This window comes from Exophiala xenobiotica (genome assembly GCF_000835505.1).
Source record: "Exophiala xenobiotica strain CBS 118157 unplaced genomic scaffold supercont1.1, whole genome shotgun sequence".
In the NCBI taxonomy this organism is placed as follows: domain Eukaryota; kingdom Fungi; phylum Ascomycota; class Eurotiomycetes; order Chaetothyriales; family Herpotrichiellaceae; genus Exophiala; species Exophiala xenobiotica.
This window is the reverse complement of record NW_013562494.1, coordinates 2,201,409-2,226,182: the sequence shown is the minus strand read 5'-3', so window position 1 is coordinate 2,226,182 and position 24,774 is coordinate 2,201,409. Positions and strand designations below refer to the sequence as shown.

The window sequence follows — 24,774 nt, the reverse complement described above, 5'->3', positions numbered from 1 at the left end:
CTGTCCTCTGTGTGGGATTTATCACCAAAATTGTGTGACTTTTGGATATGAGGACAGTTTCTCTTCTGCGCCCATAACGAGATGCCGTGTTCCCGAATTGTGGGCGCATCATGGGCGTCACGGCCTATAGACGGTGGGCGTTATGAGGGCTAGCGGCATCTTCGGGGCGGACATGGAAACTTGCCGCTTGAAGAATCATCAGGGGCGACCGGAGGAGTCTCGAATGGGCTCTCCTTCTGCTCGGAGGCTGCCTTGGAAGATGATGATGCTGCCCCACGCTCACCGTCACCTCACACCGTGGGTGAAGGAAAAGAATAATAATATCTAGTTACCTGGTATTTAGGTACTCCGTACTCTGAATACCTAAGGTAGTTCCCGACCGTTAAGGAGTCAACTCGTACAATCATCCAACAATAAAAGCGGCGACCTCCACCTCTCGGAAGGTGGCTGCCGCTTTTGGTTGATGAAGGGTACTGTACCTCGGCATCTTCCGCTTATCGTGTCGAAATCAATGTCATGTCGATACACTCCATCCACCCCAGAGCGCATGACGGAAATGATGCTGTACAGTATGAGTCAAACCATCTCTAGTCTTACGATGCATCGATAACGAGATTCTGCGACCATGGAATACCTTAGCGCGCTCCAGTCACCCGTTGACGACCTCAAGCCGTCAATCTTCGAACTCCTCTCTGAACAACAGCTTGCAGCACTTCTTCCTCCCACACTACGTTACCTACTCGCAGTCGCGACTCATAGACATCCCCGCTACCTGCTTCGCATACTCAATAACTATGATGAAGTCTATGGCCTGCTCAGCCTGGTGGTGGAGAGGTACTACCTCAACACATTCGGTGGCAGTTTCACCGAGAACTTCTACGGTCTCAAAAGAGAGAAGGTCCTCAGTATCAACGGCGGCGAGATCAAGCGGACACAATTAGCCGTCCCAGACGAGGTCCGCGAAAGATTAAAATTGAGTGGCGCAGATATATGGAGGAACTTGGCCGTCCTGGTTGGCATACCCTATTTGAAGAGGAAGCTGGACGAGAGCTATGATATACATATTGCGCCAACAGCAAGTTTGCTCATGGCGGGCGGGCCGCGATACTTGAACAGAGACGAGCTACCACCAAACGCGACAATCAAGCAGCGGCTGATGTACTACTACAAATGGTTCCTGCGGAACGTCTATCCAAGTATCAATGCTGCGTACTATTTCGGTGTCCTGGCCTTCAGCTTGGGCTATTTATTCGACGCAACCAAATTCTCGAGTCCATTCCTTTGGATGATCGGGACCAGGATGAGGAGAATGGGAGCCGCTGATTACCGCGCAATCGATGCTGCTACCGAGGCCGCGACCAAAGCCTCGAATGCTGCGGGAAGACCAGGGCAAGGCCTCAGCGGCATGCTGAACCCTAGGACATTGTATCCTCGACTCCTCTCGAGTCTCAGGATTCTTCTACCGACCAGCATATTCGCCTTGAAATTCTTGGAATGGTGGCACGCCAGCGATTTTTCGCGCCAACTGAGCAGGAAAGCTGCAGAAGGATTGGAACTACCACCGCCCGTCGTATCGGGCATGGGTCTGGCTCAGAAGATCAAGCCAGAGCAAACCTCGACCACAGCAAACACGGCTGCGAAACGAAATCCACCCGTCTCAAGCATTACGTATCTCCCCATTTTCACAGTGCCGCCACCCCCGTCGAGTGATCTCTGTCCAATTTGTCTTCATCCTATTTCCACTGCAGCCGCATGTCAGACCGGCTATGTTTTTGATTATAAGTGTATTTTCCAATGGGTTGAGGGGACGCATGAAAGGCAAGAAGCATTCATGAAAGGAGAGAGGATGAGTGAATGGGAGGACGATGAGGAGGATGGAGCGGGAGATGAGAAAGATGACCCAGGCAGGACAAAAGCAACTCAAAGCCGAGAAGGCAAGTGGGAAAGCGGGAAAGGTCGTTGTGCAGTCACAGGCCGAAGAGTCCTGGGCGGTACCAGTGGACTTCGTAGGATAATGGTGTGATTCCCACGTCAGCGGGAGCATTTGACTGGCAAATTACCACTACGACTGAGCGGCCGCGATGACCTAAGTCCAGTGCAGCAAGTCTGGCCTGGCAAAGTCCTTGATGATAGCCATCGCACCTGGGTGAGAAAATTCGACGGCCAGCGACATAGTGGCCTTTAAAGACGCGTCCGGCTGGTATGGATGGAGACGGGTTGCGTCCTCCTCCGAAGCCATGGCATCCTCTCCATCAGCGGTCTGAAACAGTCTGATAGCACCAGTTACCCCGGTCTCTGCATGCCGAGCATGGTTGACCCTCACGTGTAGCCCTCGGAAAATTTCTACCACAGCAAGCGATGTCATCAATAGGCGAACTGTACCGTCCGCCAGGCGATGCGGCGGGGCGGATTCAGGGGGTTGAAACACTTGCCATCTCTTGGCAGGACGACGTCAATTTGGGTTCCACCACCGCTTCCACTTCTATCGACCTTTTCTTTTTGGCTGGTCAAGGTGCATCAAGACACCACGAGCGAGTCTCAAAGAGCATTCCTCTCCTCTACGAAGCGGCAGACTTGCGAGCTTTGACAATGACTGCCAGGGCCGTTCCCGGGGGTTCATTGGTAGGGAGAGCCTGCCAGAATACCGTATCAATCGCGCAACGATCCCTGCCCGCCATGTTATCATGAAACACATGTGTCCACGCAGTTCCTTCAGGCAATGTTTCTTGGCGCTTTGGCGGATCTGCATGCAGAGATCCAGTGTTTGCGATCTGGACCGAGTGCTATAATCCTTGTCCATTTTTTCGATTCTGCCAGCTACACCCGGCTATAACCCCCATGGACGGTCTTGTTCATTCGCCATACTCTCCTATCTGTCGACTGAAATCATCATGCTTGTGTCCATAGGATCCTCCAATGTGAAACCCACCAATGGCTGTCGCCAAATTGCTTTCTTGTCAGGGAAGTCGAGGGGTGCTTGAGATATATTGGTATGACTTTCCTCTCCGAAGCCTGTCTTTTCTTCAGAGCACAGATCTCCTTCATAAGCACATCAAGCAGGTCTTTCATTTACAGGTCACTTGGCCGTTTCGTTCTTTAGCCCACATTCGTTTCCAAAGGTCTTCATTGATTGAAGCCAGTCTGTTACTTCTGTGAAGGACTCCATCAGCTTGCCGCAGCATATCTTACTTGATCATCACCTCCCCCGTTCCAAAAATGTCTGTCGTCATCAAGTCCACTGCCTTGATCGGCGCTCTTGCCCTCATTTCCAAGGTCTCTGCCCACGGTACTGTCCAAGGCATCGTCGCTGGAGGCAAATGGTATTCAGGCTATAGCCCCAGCTTCCAATACCAGAACCCACCTCCAGTCGTTGCTGGCTGGTCGACCCCTGAAAACATTGACAACGGCTTCGTCAGCGACTACACCTCTCCCGACATCATCTGCCACAAGGGAGCGACCCCTGGCGGCGCCTACGTGACCGTTGCTGCTGGAGACACTGTTGAGCTCCAATGGACTGTCTGGCCCGAGTCCCATCATGGCCCTATGCTGGACTACCTTGCCTCCTGCGGCGACGACTGCACTACCGTCGACAAGACCCAACTCCAGTTCAACAAGATTGACGAAGCCGGTCTCGTTGACGGCAGCAGCCCACCGGGCACCTGGGCATCTGACCAGATGATCGCCAACAACAACTCCTGGGTCGTCACAATCCCGTCTGGCATCGCACCAGGCAAATACGTCCTCCGTCACGAGACCATCGCCTTGCACTCAGCTTTCGACGTCGGTGGAGCTCAGAACTATCCTCAGTGCATCAACCTTGAAATCACCGGGTCTGGCACGACTTCTCTCAGTGGCGGCACTGTGGGAACCTCGCTGTATGATGCCCAGGATCCCGGCCTTTTCATCAACATCTACACCGCGATCTCTTCCTATATCATTCCGGGCCCTGCTCTGTGGGACGGCGCTTCTTCCGGCACGACGCAGCCATCGGGCAGTGCTTCTGCCTCTGCCTCTACCTCTGCATCTGCATCCGCCACAAGCAGCTCCTCATCTATTGCGGCTACAACAGCCCCCTTCTCCACCAGTACCGGCACCGGCACCAGCACCAGCACCTCCACCGTAGTGACCATCACCCGTAGACCGTCCAAGCACAACCACGTCGCGGTGATCTCTTCTTCCACGGCCGACGCCGCCACTACGAGCGCTGCCGTCGCTACGACCTCTTCCTCCGTCGCCGTTGCAGCCGCCGAGACTGAGACTGAGACTGAATGCTCCTCCGAACCAATCGAGACTCCTTCGGCTCCTGCATCCTTCTCATCTATGGTTGCCGTGACGAGCGACGCCGTCGCCGTCGCTGCCGCCGTCACCACCGCACCGACGTCCACACCTTCCACGGGAACCAGCCCCGTTTCATTCACGAGCACCATCACAGGCCGCATTGGCCAGAGTACAAAATTTGTGTGCTATCTTGTCGACTGAGCTAGTTAAGCCGATGTTACCGATGTGGAAGTCTGCATAATGGGTCTTGTAGACTCGAGTCGGCCTAATGTGGCATTGTTTTGGGGCTCAGTATGCATCATATGGCGAGGGAAGAAATGGCTCAGATATGCTGCAATGCTTTTTTCTTATTAGCTGGTCATCGGATTCTTTTCCGCCAAAGAACGCCAGGCTAGGACCTGCGTTAGGGGATTTCTTCGATTCATCATTATCACATATATACCCACCTACGAATACACTTTCCACACTTCCATTTAAGGCATGCGTCACATATATGAAATCCCCGGAAGAGAGTAGTATGCGTCATTCTACAGACTCACATATTTTCCCAATCACTCATTCTTGACAGAGTCCTGGCAAACTCCGTCCGCCATCCCTGGGATGGTTTCCAGGTCAATCACATTACTTTAGACGGAAACTCGCTGCTCGGGTGCAGAAGAAATTGGCGCTTTTTCGATAGACCCGACGTCCAGCTGAGCAGCGATTGAGTTTCCGGAATTTGTTCCATTGACTTCTTCTTCTGCCGAGTTATACGTCGATCATGGCTGCACTATCGACCAGCTGTGCCAACTCCTTCCGTCCACGACGGCTCCTTTTGCACCAGCCGATCTTCAATTCAAGTCGGGCTCATCACCGATTTTCAATCTTCCGAAACATCGCTTCCACAACTCATTCTCTTCACCCATGAAATACATCAAATCGACACTTTCCATGCCAGTCTCTTCATCGCCCTGCATGCATTCAAGTTGCGAAATGATGTTGCCGAGTCCAAACGCCTTGCCTACACTTTGTGTGGTACCGGCTTCAAGCATGACATGCACGGCGTGAATGTGGAAATGGTAATACGTCGGCTGATAATGAATGTAGCACTTGACTTCGTCGGCTTCGATCTCACCGGGAAAGACTTTGGTCGCAGCAGTCACGATTTGGTCCCGCACAGCCTTGAGCCAAGGAACGTGTTTTTTCTTGAGATCTCGCAGTGACCAAATATCCCGACGCTGAACCAGTGCCAGTAAGTGCATGCCTTGCACTGTCTTGCGATCCCAATTGAGGTCAGGTAGCAGGAGAAAACCAGAGTTGGAATGCGAGCCCCAGTCACACCGGGCAATGACGTCCTCTTGCTCGGTGCGGCCTTCGAGGATATTGAAGACCCAATCGAGTCGGCCAGCCGCACGCTGGCTGGCAATGTAAGGGTTGATGTGTTTCGAATAGATCTCGGGTGTCTCCGTGACCATGCGGACGCGCTGCGCGGAGTACTTTTGGATATGCTTCGGCGTGCATGGGTATATGAGGTTTAATTTCAGATCAGCTATTTGGGAGGTTGAGGTTGGGGTCGTAGAGCCTGTCGTAGTGCCTGCTGTCATACTTGAAGGCTTAATCGAACGGTTTGCCATATACCAGCGATAGATATCGTTGGCCCCAAGATTGACCGTATTGATAAGCGAAGTCATTAGTTCCGTGACAAGAGCTGGATCGGTTGGGAATGCCGCTCGTTCTAGGGTCATGATGGCCGGTTGTGATGAGATTGTGCCGAGCAGAGATATTCGGCGGCCATTTTGATCTGTACAATTCGCTTGACGTTAGATTGCCCTCGCCCATCATTCGTGGGTTCGGAAGGTCACCGCAAGCTGTCAACACGCCTACCTTGGTTAAGCACTCTTTCGAGTTGGAATTGAGGAACAAGCGATTCGGCCTGAGATTTCGTCTCCGCCATGGTCATGACCGAGGTCGAGGCAAGGATACCTTCAGGATTTCCGAACACAGCCAGAAATTGCCAGGGAGAATCTCAGCGACTAGGCCAAGAATCCGGCAGCAATTGCCAGACCGCACGACTGTAGTGACTGGCGAGCTGGTAAAAGAATGACCCACGGAGAGCATAGAGAATAAACATCACACGAGGCAACTCTACCGAGATACCCACGTGACTATGACACGTGACTGGCGCAGTCCTCTTCAAACTCGGGCCGCGACCTGGAACTGGATGCCTACTCACTTCAGATGGTTAATCCTAAATCCTCCTCCTCGGATATCAACGAGCGGTGATCATTCTCATCTTGATCTTGACTGCACGAATGGCCACAGCTCTTGCTCTTCTCGACTGGACTTGCAATGCGACGAGGTCACATGACGGCTCAACGCACCGGAATGCCTTTTCCAATGGTGTGAAAAGAACAAGAGCCGGATGCTCCGGGTCATCCTCAATCTGGACCTCTACCTCTCAGAAACCTTGGACTCTCTCCCAATATCGAGATCAGGCGCCGTTGGCCCTGCAGTTGATCTGATTATCTAGGCTACATTGAGTAACGGGCAGCACGGAGCTGAAGGACAAGGTTCGTCAAGGTATTGCATCAGAAGTCAACGGCGTGCCGTGTCGGCTAAGAAGGTACCTGGTGGCAGACGGTACAGGCGGTGCTGTAGGAGGCATGGAGAAGGCTTGTCGCTCCGTCCTCAGAATTGGCCATGATCAATGCTCATTTTTATCCGCGGAGAAGCGTTGTCTTAAGATACGCCATAGCGTGGTAAAGTTAGAAGTCTAGGAAGAAGCTGCCTTCACGCATGACTGCCTGTGGATATTGTTCAAATAGTATTATGAAAGTCAACGCCGTGGCCATAATGCTTGGTGGAGTACTAACTCATTGCGCATGCCGGTTCCGATAAGGCCGGGCGGTGATCATTGTCGATCACAATCCCGACATCCCGTTCCCGTACAGGACGACGACGACTTGCATGACAAGCATAACCATTTCAGGTTCATCACTGCATATGGTGGCTCCTTGCTTGTTTTCTGAGTGTGGGGAGATGACAGTCAGCCACTCCTTGAGGTCAGTGCAGCGCAGTGATGTAAAATTTGACTCACGCTCCTCTACATCACCGGCCCGGCGCATAGACGGTATATCAAGGTCGTCACCACGTCCTAATGCGCTGTCCCCAACGACCGTTCCCAGGAACTTCGTACTCTGCTTTCCTAACCATACAAGTCTTACCGCAACGGCTCAGCTTCCACAGGCACAGCCGTCTCACCCTCCTTGATACCAGGACGAAATGGCCCTCCGTGAAGATAACGAGAACAAGCTTCGCGACGTCATCGAGCAACGACCCCATGTGGACATCTTCTTGCAGCCCATTGCGCCCCCTGCGGCCTTGGGACTGGCGGGCTTCTCAGGCTCGACTTTCATTGTGGCCTCCTGGATCGCCGGGTGGTGGGGAGACTCCGATAGTCCGCTAATCTTCTTCCCCTTCGTCGCTTTCTGGGGCGGGCTATCCCAGTTCATAGCGGGCTTGATGGGCTATAAGGCCCGAGACGTGCTCGTCACGGTGATCAACACCATGTGGGGAGCATTATGGATGAGCGTGGGCTTGTTGTATGCTTTTGTAGTAAGCCTACCGGCGCCCCTTTGCAGGGTACACTGCGTTGCTGACAATCTTCTTTCTATTGCAGGCAGCAGGAGCCTTGCCCCCTCATAGCATCCGCGAACATTTTCCCGAGTTGGCGGCTTGGTTCGTGCCGCTGGCGACAGTGACGTGGGCCGGCGTAAGTACAACCGAGGACGTTGAGGTTGGCAAGCCCTGGAAAGCTAATAAAGAGTCTCAGGCGGTAGCAGCGACAGCCCGTGATGCGATTTTGGCAGCCTTGCTATTTTCCCTCGCCATAGGGTCAACGATTGCATGCTGCCTCTTCGCGTACGGTAGCGGCGTTGGGACCGGAATGAAAGTGGCAGCGTACTTTTGGCTGCTTGCTGCTCTACTCGCCTGGTGGCGGACCACCGTCTATCTTATCGAGGAGGCATTCGGTCCGACGGGCAAAATGGCCAAGTTCTTCCCTGTCTTCAGAACTGCACAGGAGAAGAGAGCGCCTCTCATTGTGCCTGGTCTTGGTGAGCCTGGTGTCAAGAGAGGCATGCCGGGAGTGATTTGATCAGTCCCAAGAATAATGGAAAGATCAGTTGGCAAGAGACTGATCATGGGGAAACATAGGCAGCGAGAGCAAAGCAATGGGCGATGAACGGGTTCCAAACAGCCATCACTGGGCCATGTATCTACTGCATCCGCTGCACAGTGTTGTGCAGCAAATCTATAGCCTCGTTCAATTGACCTTGATCGCCCAGAGTGTTGGCAAGGTTTTTTATCGCCGTGTCGTACCAGGATGCTCTTCACCGATACGCCTCTTGCATACAGTAGCCGGAGCCTATTGTCTACTGGGCTCAAGCTGGTATAGTGGCTCTGGACACTCCCTACGCTTGAAAAGGCATCGTCTCACCGCCCATGGTAGTACCTAACGTTAAATTAGAACTGGAGTTTGTTTAACAATATTTTGGAATCAACATACCTTCGTCACCTGATAAGTGATGAACTGTCTCGAAGTCACGGCAAAAACGTGGTCAAGTTCTTCCAAAGTGTAGCCGCTAGTGTCAGGGACAAAGAGGAACATCGAGACGAATACAACCATGTTCATACCACTAAGGAATACACTGTTTAGTTTAGTATATCCTCGCTTTTTAGAGGCATCATGGATGGTTTGACCTACGCATAGAAACCAAAGGCGCCTGTTGGATTGAACTTGTTCAGCATCAACGGAAACGTCAGCGATAGAGCCGACGACAACGCGAATGTCGCGGAAACCGCCCAGCTATTGCCGATCTCTCGATGTGATAATAGAAAAACTTCTGCTGAGTACACGAACGCAATGGGGCCTAGAATCATCATCTCTTAGAACTTATTCCTCGCAATATAGACTGGAAGTATCAGTCGAGAAGGGACGGCACCTACCCTGACCAACCGAGTAAAGGACTGTAAACACGTAGACAAAGCATGCAATCATGCCGACATGTGCCTTGCTGGATTCGGGAATGTAGAAGCAGAATCCTGCGGCCAATAATGTCCAGGTCATATGTGGGAAGGTCGAAAGCAGCAGAGACTTAGATCCGACGTCAACGGAATCGCCTTGGCTTGGGAAAAGTAGTACTCACCTCCGGCCAGCCTTATCTATGATAAAATATGCCGGGATGGCAAAGACAAAGTTAACAATATCATACCCAAGGGACGTTAGCAGCGCCGTCCTCTCAGAAGCCCCAGCTTTGACGAAAACTGTCGAGGAATAAAAGGCGATAATATTCATACCTGGGAAAGAATAGCATTGTCGTCAGCTTCTCTGCTTGTTTCCTTTGAAGACGTGTGGAGACAACATTCTGGGGCCATTAATTCTTTACGTTGGCTCCCGGCTTTGTCACCGCAGCCTTCTCCGCCAACACTTATGAATGACGTGCCAGAGACATCGTCAGGTCCGAGGACCCACGACTCTTGTCGACATGGCGGCAGTCCGCTACGCTCCACGACCCTCCAAACCCATTCTATGGATGACTCGCTCCGCCATGCAGACCATTCTGTCCCGGCCCTCACTATACCACTCGGGCACCAGACAAGTACGAGTAGTCTATTGACGTTGCCCCAGATGAGTGCCTTGGTTGGTGACTTTCCTGAAGAGTTCCTGTTCCTTGTGGAGGAGAATAGACCTCGGCCAGCGTCACTCGACGACATTACTACGGGAGGCACAGAAACTTGCCATCAAAGCCTCGTTATCGAGCGCCATTTGACGGACCAGTATCTTGAACAGTACTTGACTCTCGTCCACCCATATCGACCTCTTTTCGATCGAGAGACCTTGACGTCGCAGTATGAGGACGTACTGAATCAATCTCTCGAGCACAATTTGCAGTCTGCATTGTTCTTGGCCATTTTTGCCTTGGGGGCTGTAGTAGTAGATCCCATCGATCCTACGCGAACTGCATATTCAGAAGATCAGCTGATCAAAACAGCTATTCAGATTCTTCTCCCATGCTGGGCTATGACTTTCAAGGGGGACCTTGTTCTTTCTCAAGCGCTCGTTCTCTGCGCTCTTTACTTTTGTCACATTCTTCAGCCACTGGTGGCTTGGAGATTCGCATACATGGCATCGACCAACATCCAGCAAATGTTCGTTTTGGTGATCCCAGATCACCAGTTCGTGTGAAAATCTGACAGACTCCCCAGGGGCGCAGTACACCTGAGTAAGGATGTCAGTGAGGATATTATGAGGGTTACTTGGGCATGCTTCTCAATCGAATGGTACGTTTTTTTGACTAGAGTATCAACCAGAAGTTGGTGTTTGACAATTGGACTCCCCAGTGACATTCTTGCCGAATTTCATCAACCAAGAAGTGGCGTTGAGCTGGTCGTGGACAGGATGTCTCTTCCGCAATACAGCAATTCTAGCTCGACCGAGGGTTTATATGCATTGGCCGATATATCTGCAAGGTCATTACTGAATCGAATTCACCATGCCATATATCTCACCGATAGTCTCAGTCTCTTCCCAGGACTGTCGCAGATACCCTATAGGACGATTTCATCTACACCGAACGCTTTCATATTAAGATTATGCGAGGAGCTCAATCGCCAGCTCGAAACCTGGTATGAATCACTTCCTGAGATTGTCAGACCAGCTCTTTCGGGGAACCCAGTGGGCGACGGACAAGCCGGCATTCTCCGTCTTAGATATTGGTCTGCTAAACACAATATTCATCGACCGTTTGTGATCTATGCTACCTCAACAGCCGCCAAATCTCAGGCCAACATACCCTCGGCAGACCTTGAACGGTGCGAGTTGTGTCTGTCTGCCTGTCGCATGTTTCTACTCACGGCTAGTCATACTCTATCGGAGAGGACTTCGTACACCTTTAGCACTCTACAATGGTATGTGGATTCTGTTCGTCTGGCCGGTTGTGGTAATGCCGTTCGCTAACTAGTATGCTCTAATCAGCGTTTTGGCTTACTCCCTTGTTGTTGCCCTTGCTGCGCAAATCTCTATCGTTTCCAGTTTCGTTGAAGACAGCGCTGTGCTACTGGAGATTGCTGTTGGGCTTTTGAAGTCCTGGGCTCTGCTCGGTTCCATCATTGAATCCGGCCTTGAAATCATTAGTTCTCTGCACAGAAAGCAGCGTCTGCAAAGTCACAGCAGGATATTCCGCCGTAAAGAGTGAACGTCAATCAATTATTCACCGTTTCTAGCACAGAATAACAGGGCAACCTTAATAAATATAAAGGCTCGCGATAAAGGGGGCTGGTCGCCCGCGTAACAGTGTAAGGTTGCCTTATTAATATATATAGCGAGGGTTCGACTTGAATACGACACGACTTCTTGGTGCTGGGCAGTCGTTGGCCACCATCACAGCACGCCCAGACGTTGTTTAAAGACCTTGTACAGATTCAGTAAGGCGACTATGCTACGTTTCCGGGCTTTTCGCCGCAATCAGTCCCTCTATTGTCGCCTTGGCCTCTTCTTCCGCCCCGAGAAAAAACTTAACAGCATCTGTGAACCTCTTATTCAAGACAACATTCTCTTTGACGAAGGTATCAAGCTTCTCACCCCCATTCGCCAGAAAATCCGTATGTGTTGTTGTCAAGAGACCGTCCCATTCTGGTCCGCAAGCGGATCTAAAGTGGCGAGGGTCCTCAAGCGCTCTGGAATGGCGAACTCAGCATACGGATGCTTGGGCTTTATGCGCGTAACTGGTGGAAAGGTGTCTGGTGTTTCCATAAGCCTCTGGAAATTTGAGGCTTGAATGGTGACGTGTTGGAACCTAGTTCAGCCACTGCGAGTATCTCAGCAATATTGAAATGGCTGCGAGCGAACAGTGTCAGAAAGGGGTTCAGGAGAAGCCAAAGACTGACATTCTGTGTCCTCTCACCTGGCGATGACCATGATGAGCTGCTCTTTTCCTGTTTCCACATACGCTTCTGCAAAGGTCTTCAAGATATGTATCACACGGGCTGACATCGGATGCTGAATATGTGGTGAGTGCGTTGCAGCTTGAGTGATTGCCTTTCATTATCATACCTCTAGGGCAGGGTCTTGGACGTTGGGACGCAATGATGGGTCTAGATGTGCTGCGATCTCCGCAATCGTGATCAGATTCATATACACACGATTGCCGGGGGTCGGCAATCACCACTCCACTTACCATTGTAGTAGGGGCTAATGAATAGACAGTTCGACTGGCTGGCTGCAACGGCTTGTTCCAGGGAGAAAACTGCAGTTGGAGTGTACGGATACCCTTTGCGTTGAGCTTATATGCTGCGGTGGCGGCGGCTCCAGAAAATGGTAATTTGATGGCGAAACGATCTCTTGAGACACCTGCCTCTTCAAAACGGCTTGCGTAGAAATGACATTGCTTCATGATTGCGTCCTTATCATTCAAATAGCGAAGGGAGGTTTGAACAAGCACACGTCCGGACAGATAGGGAATGTTCCTGCTGCAGAAACGAACAGCCTGTGAAACCGAAACATTATCAGATGTGGACAGACACCATGAGTCCTGACAAATTCTTACCGCCATGTCATAGACGACCTCCCAGCCCTCTTTACCGTGTTTCTCAACAAGCTCTTCCAAGAATGCCTTATTCTCCGGCTTCAGCAACTCCTTTGTTATGACAGCTTGGTTGGGCGTCTCTAGCAGCTAAATTAGCGACTTTCAGATCTAAAACATGGTGGCCGAAGCTTCCACGTACGGTTATGAGGTGAATGGTAGACTCTTGATACATTCGGTGTCAACATCGTCGACATCAACATTGCAGAGCTGTTCAAGTCTCTCGAGAAGGGAGCGTTTCTCCATGGTAAATCGGTCTTCAAAACAAGTCTGATGGAGCTATATGGCAGGTACGGGGCTCAGCAACCTCGCTTATTTATGATAAGTGAATCAATTAAAGCCACTGGCTGGCCCATTTCGTGATTCCTCGTTTTTACGAAATGGTGGTGACGGCGATCAGGAAAGACCCGAATCCTCTCTTTCCTAAATCTGCGGAGAGGGGCCCGCTCGCCATTTGTTGTCAGTATGAATGAAAAATCTCTTTTTCAACGGCGAAGTCGCGATATTCAGAGCTTTGCGTCAAAAAGTGGTAGAGGGAAACCGCCGCGGCCTCCGCTCCCGTACCCCTATCCCCTTTCATGGCCAAAGAGAATCCTGGTCAGCGGCCCGCCTTCTGCCACCAACAAGCTGCTAGTATTGTGGAGGATTTCACCGATTGCGTCGATCGAATCGTCATTCGCAGGAGGAATTAGAGCAACCTTTCTAGGGCAACCCAAACTTCCCACCCTTGTGGCGTTGAACCTGCATGGGCAACCCACGATAGGATGTGGAACTGTCAGAGACGCAGTTTTGAATCAGCTGCGTAGCCACTGTCTTCAACTCTCGCCGACCGCGGCATGGGGTGCGTATTTGTAGGACAAATTCCCACCAATATCATACAGAAGTAAAGTCTTCGCTGAGCTTACGGGTCCTTAGACATCATGATAGCAACGGATACCTCACCTGATGCCGCTACACACGGACAGCCTGTGCCGCCAAAAGGTCTCACTGCCAGAGACCTTTTTGCACTCGACAGACGGACAATTATTGGTACGTACCGAATCACAGCAATCGGCTGGCCAGTTGCAGGCCTTCCCCTTATGCTCCGGTGAGACTCATTGGCGCTACAGTAACCGGTGCAACAGGCGGCATGGCTATTCAGGTTGTCAGTGCCATATTGCAATGTGGAGCGGACGTGATTGCAGTCAATCGCGAGATGGTACCGAGCACTCTTCGCTGAGGTAAGGTCCAATATACGCTGGCAACTGGGCGCATGCTAACCGCAAGGGAAACAGAAGAGGTGGAAAGAGTTGCTGAGAAGAATGGGACAATCCTGAGTTATCACTATTGTGACATATCCAACCTTGAAACGACAAATGCTGTGTTCGAAGCCGCGGTATTGTGTGCTCGGTATCCACCACGAGGGATGGTAAACTGCGCGGCTATCGGCTGGGTTGGGCCGTCGATAAGCTTTCCAATTGACGAAGCGAAACGAATTATCGAAGTGAACCTCATAAGGACCTTGATATGTGCACAGGCTGCGGCTGTATTGATACGAAAGCACAACTTCTCGGCCAGCTTCGTCCTTATTCGAGCATGAGTGGTTACATTGTCAACAAGGCATGTATCCAGCCGCTCTTCACAATGATTCCGCTGATCCGCTTACATCCATCGCAGGGAACACCTAATGCTGCATATGCCGCCTCAAAAGCAGGAGTGCATCAGCTCACACGAAACCTAGCATCAGAATGGGGCTACTCCGCAGACGGTCCTTCGATAAGAGTGAATTCCCTGAGCCCTGGCGTCATCCGCACCCCTATGACTGCAAGTGTTCTTTCCAATGGCACTTTCGAGCAGATGTGGACAGAGCAGAGTCATGGCAACGGATTAGCTTATGGTCTTCGAGTCAGTCAAGAATTAGAAGGGGATGGGATATACACAGCCGCAGAAGCTTCCGAATGCCAGTAGGTGGATAACTGTCGCAAGTGCAGCAACTCCTAGCATTGTCCAAGTTGGCCAGGCATCGATCACGGCCCAGATCCGAGTTTGGAAGCCAGTCGTGGAGTTTTTCGCTGTGTCGTGGCGGGTCTTGAGCCAGATATATGCCGAGTAGACCTGCAGGGCAAAGATGGTGATGGCAATGACCAGGGAAGGAACCCGCAAAACTGTGCGAAGCGGTTGGAATCTCGTACGGGGAGTTCGGTTGTGTCGATCATGGTGGTTCTGCTGGTGGACATGCTGTTGCTGAAGCAAAGTGTGCTCATCCCTATCAGGGCCCATAGACTTCTCCGTTTCGTCCCCTTCGTGAGCATGCCTATACGGCTCGTACGCAGAAGACTGGCGAGGATCCATGCTCAGGCAATTCTGGGTGGGAAAAGATTTTGAAATCAGAGACGACGTGCTGAAAAACAAGGGTCGCCACCAAACCAATGTGCGAGGAGGGTTATATACCTACACGTCTATATGAGAACTCAGTGGGCGTTGTGTGTGATATATAGAGAATTCCTTTCGCTGGCTAAGAAATATAAGTAAATATAGATGGAACTGTTGGGGAATGAATCAGCAGCTCTGACTAGAGGAATCTCGACGTGTGAGTTCCACTGCAACGTTGATGGTTGTTTGATGATCACTTTAGCTGGGCCCACCTCTCGTTCGTTCCGTAACAGGATAGTGAGGCTCTTATGAGCATGAGTACAGCTCCTCTCCGTTCAAGGAGATTAAACCGGACTGTGACTATGGGTCAGCACTAACGGTTACAACCAAATGAAGCGCCCACAGACCTGAGCTATATGGTACCTGCTTCAAACGACTCGGGCATTCTCCACATGCAGCAGATCTTGCGGATAGAAAAGCCTGGTTTGCTCTGTAAAGATCGCCCCGCAAAGCTTGTCAGCACGAGGCTGTACTGGGTGAGGCAGCCTTTATTTACCGTTTAGCCTTGTATGCACGTAAGGGCCAACGATCAAACAATATCCGGCCATTCGCCGGAGAGCGACGTTCTAATTGTTTCACTAAAAGTATTTCATTTGGTTATGGAAACTGTCGGACATGTTGCGTGCTGACCGTCACATCGAATCACTCGTCTCTTTTGCTGCTTACCGAAGTGGCTCATGGTCCCAATTGACGAACCGATTCAGCACGGAGTTGCGACCCTAACCAGGCCATCAGAAAGCCCCGAAGCTCAGCTCTAGGATCCTGTCAGTGATGGTGAGTATTTTTCAAAATTACTCTCATCCACACTCTTGGTGGGCCGGAGGTGAGCAACAAGAGGTCTCTCAGCTATGATGAGCAAAGCTGCGCCACCAAACGGGAGCGAGGCTTCTCCTTTTCACAATGTGTATATATCACCACCTCTTTCTCGCCATGAGTTGTTCCTGTTGATCATATTGAACCGCTCTCTTCCAAGTTTCTTGCATAAAGCTACAAAAATACTAGATACACACCTGTTTTCATCTAAAAGCTTCACTTTCTCTGGTCTTACTTCTGCAGACATCTCTCTCCAAGTGTTCTCCGACGGAACCTGCGGTACATCAGGCGGTACGGTTCTAGCCAAGGTCCATGCCGACGGCAGCAATACTGTCGACAGCAGCGGCTGCCAGGCGCTTGGCAAATTCGGATCAGTCAACGTTGTCAGTGTTGACCCGGGCTTCCAGTGCAATGTCTATTCTGACGCTGCATGCGCAAATTTTATCTCCAGCTTCGACTCAATCCTTTGCGGCGGTGTAATTGGCGAAGGTGTTACTTGCTTCAATCAGGACGCGTTCGACAATCCGTTTGTGGACTCCACAGCAGAACCCACCGTCGGCGCGAACATGATCAGCCTCCTGGACGACCCTTCAAGCTTCCTAACTGATGCGGTCAACACGGCCTGTGGCACCTCCGGATGTGATCCGACCAGCCAGGTCACCAGAGACGCGACGTTTCAATCCGATCCCAACTGCCAGCCCCTTGTTGCCCCCTGTGACCAGACGACTTGCACTGTCTCCGCGACCATGACTGGAAACTATGACAACACCGATCAGCGAGACTACATGACCTCTTTGCTCCAGCAAATCTTTGCCAAGTCATTCGTGCCGGTGTCATTTGGTCAGGTAGTGATCAACGATAGAAACGGAAACAACCAAGCTGAGCTGGAATATACATATTCCATTACTTGTACTGATCAATCCACTTCCTTTGATTGTGGCGGCTTTGTTGGAACTCTTACTTCAACAGTCTTAGGCTTGGTTCCCGCAGTGGGCGGTCTGCTTGCAGGGGCATTTTCAGTCACTTGCGAGGCATTCTCGCCAAGCTGAGTTCAGCGTAGGGATTTCTTTTCCTGAGCAGTCAGTATCTGGAGTCTGGCGAGGTGTGTATGGGCACTGGAGGGTCACTTGGAGAATCTCTACACAGATACCGCGGCACGCGTTGTTAGGGGCGTCGTCTTTACATGCCTTGGCGTCTGGAAAGTAATATACGTACCACACCTGCAGCACGTGATCGCAAGGCTGCGGCGCCCCCTATGAGGCGAAGAGCCCCCTTTTTACTCATCCAAACCATCTGTCACGATTGTGCTTTCCGACTGTCGTCTTATAGGAACAAGTTTCCGAACGGGATTATTTATTTTGGAGCACGGCAGGCTACGGCAAATCAGTCTCAACAACCCTCTTTACTCTTACACGCTCGGGGCTTTGTCATAGTAACAAGCGGGAACTTAAGCGGGACCGCTGGGTGACCGCTACGGTGAAAGCAATAGGCAGGAAATAATGGGTCGGAAGTTCAAAGCCGATGGCGATCCCTTCTGCTGCTACTGGGCGGCTTCCTATATGGTCTAATCGTAGTGAGTGGGAATTGCTTGCACCGGATACCGGCCCAACGTACGTCATATACAGCGAGAATGAAATCACATTTTGACCACCGGCTGCCATCATCTCGTACAACGTGATGGCCTATCTTCTTAGAAAATACCTGCGCCGCACAGATTACTAAACTGCAAGAAGCAAGTTTTTGAAAAGGATTGATAGCCTTATCGCAGCTCACCCCGTGTGCACTTGATTACAGTAACGAATATGGAGGTAATTGAGGTAAGATGCCGCCTGCAATCTTGAATGGTGGCAAGCCGCTGATAACCAGAGTATAGTACGTCTTTCGCAGGCTGTACCAGGTCGGTATTCGCTCAGTCCACGGTGTACCAGGAGACTACATCCTCGATGGCCTGGATTACCTCTCACGCGCGGGCCTAGAGTGGATAGGGAGCGTCAATGAACTGGAAGCTGGTAAGTCAACTGATTGCTCGCTTGCCTTGTCCACTTCAGATCGGGACATGAGTATAACCGATTAGCACTCGTGGAATCTACTACCTCGAAAGAAACTTGAAGTCAGGGCCTATTCGAGCTGACAATGCTTCCCTCTAGGCTACGCAGCAGACGGATATGCGCGTGTAAAGAGCGTTTCGGCACTCGTAACAACATTCGGGGTCGGTGAGCTAGGCGCCATCAGCGCTTTAGCAGGTGCATATGCAGAACATGTTCCCATCATCCATATTGTCGGGTCGCCGATGACTGGAGCCCAGGCTAAAGGCAAAATCATGCATCACACTCTAGGCGACGGCGACTATGGTGCGTTTAGAACCATGAGTGAAAAGGTGTCGTGCTTCGTTGCAAATATCGAGACCACAGCGGAAGGCGAACGGGCGCAGGTCATTGACCATGCGATTCGTGAATGCGTCATTCAGAGGCGACCGGTCTACATTTACATCCCTATTGATTTACTGATGGCGAAGATTGATGGTGCTTCCTTGAACAAACAGATCGATTTGGAGCGTCCATACGATCAGAGGAGCGGGGATCAGGCCGTCCAGGCGGTGTTGAGTCGTCTCTACAGTGCGAAGAGACCGGCTATTCTTGTCGACCAGGGTGCAGGAAGCTTCGGCGTAAGTAGTACAGGATTTCGGGCCCACAATGAAACGCTTACACAGATCCAGGCTCTGCGACAAGTCCGTGAATTCGTGACGAAGACCGGTCTACCCACCTTTGTCACAGTTATGGGAAAGAGTAACGTTGACGAATCTCTACCGAATTTCTGCGGTGTCTATCAAGGCACGTCTTCAAGCCCCAAGGTCAAGGAGCATTTCGAGGCTTCAGATGTCGTCCTTGGTATTGGCATCATCCCTTCAGACTACAACACTGGTGGCTTTACCGGGAAGTCGGTGAGCGTGAAGGTGAAAGTTCAGGGTTCGCTTACCGTGGTGGAGGACTCCCAATATTCTGGAATTAGCATGAGCCGTGTCCTCGACGAGCTCACCAATAAGATTGAGAAAAAGCCTGGATGGAATGAATTAGCAATACCAAGCGTCAAAGACCTGCATGTCACCTCCACTGCCCTCGAGTCATCCGAAACGATTACCCATTCCTGGCTATGGTCACATATCAGTTCCTGGCTTCAAAGTGAGGATGTCATAATAACTGAGACGGGAACCTCGAATTTCGGTATTGCCATGACGGAGTTGCCTCGAAACACCCAGGTTATCGCTCAATGGCTATGGGGAAGTATTGGGTATGCAACAGGAGCATGTGAGGGCGCTGCAGTTGCTGCAAAAGAGCTGGGGATGAATCGCACGGTCTTGTTCACTGGAGACGGGAGTTTCCAACTTACTGCTACAGCCTTGAGTAAGTGTCTCTTGTGCCATGCCGGTGGATCTCCGTACTCATCAAGAACAGGTACAATGCTTCGCCACGGTTTAACTCCGATTATCTTCATCATCTGCAACAAAGGCTTCACAATTGAAAGATACGTCCACGGCTGGGAAGCTTCCTACAACGACATAATGCCGTGGAAGTATACTCACCTACCAGAGGCCTTTGGCGCTGCGAACGACAAATATCAGACTCATCAAGTCAAGACCAAAGCGCAGTTTCGGCATCTGCTCCAGAGCAATGAGTTTACTAAGCCGACCAGGCTACAGGTGAGATAACTGTCAAAGCTCATCGACCGTAATCATATGCTTACAGGATCCCTGTAGTTGGTAGAGGTATGGATGCCTTTGGAAGATGCACCAGACTCGCTTAAGTCCTCTGGTCAAGCTATCAAGGAGAACGCCGGGTAAGTTATACTCGACGAGCATCTTGAAGCGTAGTGTGGGCTTCTACTTACAAGAGCTTAGGTCTTGACTCTTAATCGACATCGTTGGTATATTCGTGTTCAGAGAAGAAATATTATCCTTGCAGGCAAGCAACAGACAACCACGTGAGTTTCCAGAACGCCATCCTTACGTCAAGAGATCTCCGTCCTTACTTGAACAAAGGGCCAAGATACAGGCTGTAGACTGAGTGCTGTAGAATCTCATTCCACCTGAGAGCCAAAAAAGTTCGTTACGATTCAAGTATCCAGCCCAGACCGAGCAACCCACATGCGCCTCCACAAAGCAAGAAGAGAGGACACGTACCTACCGCTTATTCGTCGTGAACGATGGAATGATCGGCAGATCCGATGAACGATACAACCCCCGCGTACTCGGGTTCCCAAGCGAGGGTGATCTTTGATGGCGTCTTGTCTCGGACGGAATAGGCTGGTCTTGCTCGTCTGAAATATCCACGCCCTGCACGAACAGCCGCGAGTTCGATCCGAGACCGAAGACAGATCGCTTCTGAGCAAGTTTAACAAAGGACATAGCCTGCCTGTAAGCTCTGCACCAGAACATTGCCTCTACCACAAGCGTTGCTGAGACCCGACGTCACGCCAAAGGGACGCTTGAGCGCATCCGGCCAGAGGGAGAGTGGTTGTATTTGCGTGGGATGCCTCTTCCGCTTTTCTACCATCGTAAGGTTTGTCTCTTATGGTGTTGCCGGTGGGAGCTTGCAGGCCGGCGATGTTAGCGGTGAAGGACTTTCCCCCGAAGGCTGTTCGAGTTCATCAACCAAGGAAAGAGTTTCACTGGAATGCGACTCCTGCAAGTGGACTCTCTTCCTTCCGGTCAGAAGACGTGACTCCATAGAGTTTGTTGGTGCCCGCGATGGAACCAGAGTTGGGTAAAGTTAGACTGCATTTAGATGTCGAGAAGATAAATAAGATAAAAATGTGCTTGCAACTCTTCCACCTCCTCACAGATCTCAGCACGTGACGTCAATCGCCCATCTCTCTTCATCACGCTTATCGACACTGCTCCAGACATTCCTCCCTCCTGTCGACATTTTGGCCGCCAACGACCAGCGATATATGCCGGATATAGCATGTAGCTGGTGAGGTGAGCCCATCATGGCGCAAAGCCTACCGAGCCACGCCGGTCGTGAGAGCTTCCCCATCACACGTCTACCGCAGGAGGTAGTCGACGTGATCCAAGCCCATCTCTCTGCCTCGGATCCTGATGCTCTATTGCAATGGAGTTCAACCAGCCGCTTCTACAGAGATCTCCTGGCTCCTCACGTCTTCCGATCCATCACGGTCGGCTTGCACGTCAGTCCATTACACTGCGTTGACACCCTCAGGGAGCACAAGCACATCAAATCCCTGACATTCTCATGCGCCGCGGCCAGACCGTCACCGCTACGACGCTCAAGGCCCTGCCAGGTCCTAACAAGTCATGAACGCCACTCTCCCTTGACATGGATTAACTGCTCCTTCATCGACTCCACGCTTCGGCACCTACCACCCGGCCTGTCCTCGCTGACCCTTCACTTCCCCGACCACTGGATCACCTGCAACCAAGTCTATTGGCCCCGATTCTCCTTCGAATCCGAGCATCAACCACTGGGACACGACGATCGCGATGTCCTCAACCGTACGCTGCTATGGACTGTCATCGACGCTGTTGCCAAGAACGACATCTCCCAGAAACCCAATGGCTTCGAGCTCCAGATATTAAATATATCGCCCCACACGTCTGGTGTGTACCACCAGCCTTGCTTCCGTACCTTCTTGAGCCATTTGACCTCATTTACACTTTCTCTATGTAATTTCGAACCACTTCCCTCGGACAAAACGCTCCCCAGAAACGATTGGTTTCGATACCTCCTGAGCGGCTGGTTCTATGACAACCTGGAGAGAGTAAGAGACTTCAAATTGATCTCGAACGCGGCGTGGCAGGTCGCAGGGAAATTCCCGTGGTCCACGCGCATTTCATATTCAAGTAAGTCAGCCTCAATATGTTCTTCGGTCCAGCACCTCGCTACTCGGCTATTACTCTGTGCTTCTGGACGCTGCGCTGTTAATATCTGCAAAAGATGCGACTCATCCAGTCGTGAAGAACGATTGTTACATTTTCACTCACTTAAGCTGTCTCTTGAGTCCTCGAATACTGACCCATCAACTCTTGCTCTGGCCTAACCTGGTCTGAGATGATCTAATCTGACCCTTTCCCAGCACTCTCCCCAAAACCCGAACACATGCCCCAACTCCGCCACTTGACTCTCGAAAACGCCTTCATCGACGCCGAGCTCATCGACTTCTTGACCTCGACGGGCCACCCGCAAGCGCTAGAAACGATCACCCTGCACAACTGTTTCTGTCACTCCACCACGCGAGAAGTCGAGTCCGAAGATGAGATGGAGACGGTCGACATCTTCGATGCCCCCGCCTGGTCCGACCTGTTCGACAAAATGATCGATGCGCACCCTCCGAACCTCGTCTCGGTTAAGATCACCTACGACGAGGTGCACTTGAACGCGCGAATGCCGTGCTACTACGACAAGAACCACGACCCCAGCGTTTGCACATTGCAAAGAAACTCCCAGTCTCGGATATGCAAAAGTCTCATGAACGCCGCTGCCATTGACGCCGAGTGTCCAGAGCTTTCCAAGTATATCGCGATCCGGACGCCGTGTGAGTCCCATGTCCATCGAACCATGGTGTTTTTGTACAGCACCATCGACCCGGACAAAGGGTCTTTCGCATTGGGACTTTGGGACACCTGTATGAGATACGATGACGGCAGGGACATGGAATCGTGGAAGAGGCTGGCCGAACTAATGATTACGAACGGAGGCAGGAATGTGTTAACATGCTAGCAAATGATGGATGGAGACCTGGCGCCGGCTCATGACGGAAAAGAGAATTTGACTCGGTATAATTATTTTTAGTATCTAATGGCCAAAAACTTCCTGCTCTAGATTGTACAGAGGAGGTCGAACCTCATTTCGCGAGGCCCCCATGACCCACTGTTCCACAGACCGGGCGATAAGTCACTACGTGAAGGGTACGACCATCTAAGTTGCTGGGTAGCTAACTCTTAGTGAGGCGCTGATAGTATGGAAACCTCTACCCTCTTCCATTTCGCAAGGCTGTCCGTGTTCAGGAATACCTTAAGTACCTAGGTACCGGGGTAGGTACCGGGGTGACAAGCATGCCAAGAGCTGCTTCTCCAACCAGACGAATAAGCGCGTCATAGCCGCCCTTGACCAGGCACTCCAGGCACACCTTCTCCATGCTCCAATGCTCAATATCTCGCGCACTTTGGCGACAACGATAGCGCGATTTCAGAGGCACAAAGCTGACATGCCCAAGGCGACCGATAAAAGCCTCGTACCGCCCGATTCGCCCCTGGACATTCCAGCTCTGAAAGACGAGCACTTATGCTTCTCGTATGAGATCGCCCGAGGAGAGATGGGCGTGCTCTCATTCGAGCCATACAAAAGCCTGATCCTGCCGTACTGGGCCTTTCGCACCGTCCCCATCGCGCAGAAATCGGCAGAAATCCTCTGGGATATCTTCGAGTCCTATCTGGATCGTGGTGATCTTGTCGGCGCCGATATGACACGGAAATTCATCCAGATGGGCATGACCCGTGCTCGACGGTACGCCAATCATAAAGGTGGTCGGAAATACGACAAGGATGGCGAGCAGTTGGAGAAATGGACGGGGCAAGATGTTGATGGGAAGAGGAAGGAGAAGGAAGCGGCGAGTGAGATTTTCAAGGCGTATTGGCGGCGGTGTATCGCTTCGGACAAGTATGGCCAGTTGAAGAAGGAGTGGTCGGAGGCCAAGAAGGAGTATCTCAAGGCTCAGCAATGCGAAGAATTGCTGTGCTACTCGACCTGATATATTCCCCAGGGATATTGTGCTCACTTCAATGCTCTGTTTTAGCGGTCGTCTGCTGCGGCTTGTGTCTTCGTAGGCGTTCCATGTATGGCTTCGGCGAAAGAGATCCATTCTTCGACGCCCTTGACAAAAGTGTCGTCTTGGTTTGGAATGCGATCATGTCCCCATACAATCACATCACCAAAAGTTGCGACTTCTTCGAGTACTTTCACGGGCTCTGGAGGCTCCTCCTCCTCTTCCTCAATCTCAATGTCTTCGTCCACAGCGGTGAATTTCGGACCGCCTTTCACAGGTTGAGGGAGATATTGTTCGGTAGATCGTGCAACAACACCTGAATTGTCGTCAGAACGGTGGTATTTCTCCAGACTTCTTGGGCCCTACCTCGATAGCCTGCGGGTAATCTCATGACTCTTCCACGTAATCTTCGGCCACGGAAGTGGGATGTTTTGGAACCATCTGGGCCACCAAATGAGCGCTATGCATGGCTCCAGCTCGAGGGTCCTACCATTTTCGTCTTGGGGTGACCAGTATCGCTTCGTCACCTTGATAGGCCCGTCATGATGGACGCGGCATGGGAGTATGTTGGTGGTACACTTGCGCGTCGGGCTAGAGGTCTTTTGCAGAGCGAGCATGGTCATAGCAGGCGAGAAGGTGACAAATTCGATAAACCACCAGCACTCAAGGTGGAATTGCAACAATATTCGGGACTTGAGGCACGCGTTCAGAGAGGACGCGTCGGAGAAGTATCACATTATTTGGTCCGACAATTGCAGTGGAGCATTGTCCCTCATCCCTTATCTTATCCGAACTGCGTTAACTGCGCACTAGTTAGTAACCCCCTATCCCCGTGCCTCACGTGCCCCCATCCGATTCTCAAGTCTGACGT

The 24,774-nt window shown here is 51.4% G+C and overlaps 12 protein-coding genes across 12 annotated transcripts; 9 read left to right on the top strand and 3 right to left on the bottom strand.

Moving 5' to 3' along the window:
* The first annotated feature begins 517 nt into the window (after window positions 1-517).
* Window positions 518-3,029, top strand: PV05_00860 (uncharacterized protein). The gene has a single exon (XM_013465790.1). The coding sequence runs from the start codon at window positions 626-628 to the stop codon at window positions 2,021-2,023; it is 1,398 nt and encodes a 465-aa protein (XP_013321244.1). The 5' UTR covers window positions 518-625; the 3' UTR covers window positions 2,024-3,029.
* Window positions 3,030-3,216: 187 nt separating this feature from the next.
* On the top strand, window positions 3,217-4,479 carry PV05_00859 (uncharacterized protein; the record flags this gene model as incomplete). The annotated part of the gene is made up of 1 exon (XM_013465789.1): window positions 3,217-4,479. One exon carries the CDS (start codon window positions 3,217-3,219, stop codon window positions 4,477-4,479), a length of 1,263 nt encoding a protein of 420 aa, XP_013321243.1.
* Window positions 4,480-4,684: 205 nt separating this feature from the next.
* On the bottom strand, window positions 4,685-6,328 carry PV05_00858 (uncharacterized protein). The gene is made up of 2 exons (XM_013465788.1): window positions 6,142-6,328; window positions 4,685-6,058 (listed from the first exon to the last, which is right to left on the bottom strand). The coding sequence occupies exons 1-2, from the start codon at window positions 6,215-6,217 to the stop codon at window positions 5,109-5,111; spliced, it is 1,026 nt and encodes a 341-aa protein (XP_013321242.1). The 5' UTR covers window positions 6,218-6,328; the 3' UTR covers window positions 4,685-5,108.
* Window positions 6,329-7,539: 1,211 nt separating this feature from the next.
* On the top strand, window positions 7,540-8,413 carry PV05_00857 (uncharacterized protein; the record flags this gene model as incomplete). The annotated part of the gene is made up of 3 exons (XM_013465787.1): window positions 7,540-7,872; window positions 7,937-8,029; window positions 8,090-8,413. 3 exons carry the CDS (start codon window positions 7,540-7,542, stop codon window positions 8,411-8,413), a joined length of 750 nt encoding a protein of 249 aa, XP_013321241.1.
* A 270-nt stretch (window positions 8,414-8,683) lies between these two features.
* On the bottom strand, window positions 8,684-9,385 carry PV05_00856 (uncharacterized protein; the record flags this gene model as incomplete). Its single annotated transcript, XM_013465786.1, has 4 exons — window positions 8,684-8,770; window positions 8,825-8,954; window positions 9,023-9,188; window positions 9,265-9,385. 4 exons carry the CDS (start codon window positions 9,383-9,385, stop codon window positions 8,684-8,686), a joined length of 504 nt encoding a protein of 167 aa, XP_013321240.1.
* Window positions 9,386-13,819: 4,434 nt separating this feature from the next.
* PV05_00855 (uncharacterized protein) lies at window positions 13,820-14,118 on the top strand (the record flags this gene model as incomplete). Its single annotated transcript, XM_013465785.1, has 2 exons — window positions 13,820-13,928; window positions 14,009-14,118. 2 exons carry the CDS (start codon window positions 13,820-13,822, stop codon window positions 14,116-14,118), a joined length of 219 nt encoding a protein of 72 aa, XP_013321239.1.
* A 356-nt stretch (window positions 14,119-14,474) lies between these two features.
* PV05_00854 (uncharacterized protein) lies at window positions 14,475-14,846 on the top strand (the record flags this gene model as incomplete). The annotated part of the gene is made up of 1 exon (XM_013465784.1): window positions 14,475-14,846. The coding sequence occupies one exon, from the start codon at window positions 14,475-14,477 to the stop codon at window positions 14,844-14,846; it is 372 nt and encodes a 123-aa protein (XP_013321238.1).
* A 1,313-nt stretch (window positions 14,847-16,159) lies between these two features.
* Window positions 16,160-17,173, top strand: PV05_00853 (uncharacterized protein; the record flags this gene model as incomplete). Its single annotated transcript, XM_013465783.1, has 1 exon — window positions 16,160-17,173. One exon carries the CDS (start codon window positions 16,160-16,162, stop codon window positions 17,171-17,173), a length of 1,014 nt encoding a protein of 337 aa, XP_013321237.1.
* Window positions 17,174-17,926: 753 nt separating this feature from the next.
* Window positions 17,927-19,962, top strand: PV05_00852 (uncharacterized protein; the record flags this gene model as incomplete). The annotated part of the gene is made up of 6 exons (XM_013465782.1): window positions 17,927-17,941; window positions 17,998-18,133; window positions 18,272-18,789; window positions 18,841-19,525; window positions 19,577-19,821; window positions 19,879-19,962. The coding sequence occupies 6 exons, from the start codon at window positions 17,927-17,929 to the stop codon at window positions 19,960-19,962; spliced, it is 1,683 nt and encodes a 560-aa protein (XP_013321236.1).
* Window positions 19,963-21,062: 1,100 nt separating this feature from the next.
* On the top strand, window positions 21,063-22,954 carry PV05_00851 (uncharacterized protein). The gene is made up of 2 exons (XM_013465781.1): window positions 21,063-21,981; window positions 22,215-22,954. The coding sequence occupies exons 1-2, from the start codon at window positions 21,111-21,113 to the stop codon at window positions 22,856-22,858; spliced, it is 1,515 nt and encodes a 504-aa protein (XP_013321235.1). The 5' UTR covers window positions 21,063-21,110; the 3' UTR covers window positions 22,859-22,954.
* Window positions 22,955-23,345: 391 nt separating this feature from the next.
* On the top strand, window positions 23,346-23,888 carry PV05_00850 (uncharacterized protein; the record flags this gene model as incomplete). Its single annotated transcript, XM_013465780.1, has 1 exon — window positions 23,346-23,888. One exon carries the CDS (start codon window positions 23,346-23,348, stop codon window positions 23,886-23,888), a length of 543 nt encoding a protein of 180 aa, XP_013321234.1.
* Window positions 23,889-23,929: 41 nt separating this feature from the next.
* On the bottom strand, window positions 23,930-24,520 carry PV05_00849 (uncharacterized protein; the record flags this gene model as incomplete). The annotated part of the gene is made up of 3 exons (XM_013465779.1): window positions 23,930-24,219; window positions 24,270-24,344; window positions 24,394-24,520. 3 exons carry the CDS (start codon window positions 24,518-24,520, stop codon window positions 23,930-23,932), a joined length of 492 nt encoding a protein of 163 aa, XP_013321233.1.
* Between the last annotated feature and the right edge of the window lie 254 nt (window positions 24,521-24,774).

Excerpts from the sequence above, each read along its gene's own strand:
- PV05_00860 (XM_013465790.1), top strand. The coding sequence starts at position 626 with ATGGAATACCTTAGCGCGCTCCAGTCACCCGTTGACGACCTCAAGCCG.
- PV05_00858 (XM_013465788.1), bottom strand. The coding sequence starts at position 6,217 with ATGACCATGGCGGAGACGAAATCTCAGGCCGAATCGCTTGTTCCTCAA. Across the intron at positions 6,059-6,141 it reads CGAAAGAGTGCTTAACCAAG|ATCAAAATGGCCGCCGAATA; the intron begins GTAGGCGTGTTG and ends CGAATTGTACAG.
- PV05_00851 (XM_013465781.1), top strand. The coding sequence starts at position 21,111 with ATGGCGCAAAGCCTACCGAGCCACGCCGGTCGTGAGAGCTTCCCCATC. Across the intron at positions 21,982-22,214 it reads CACGCGCATTTCATATTCAA|CACTCTCCCCAAAACCCGAA; the intron begins GTAAGTCAGCCT and ends ACCCTTTCCCAG.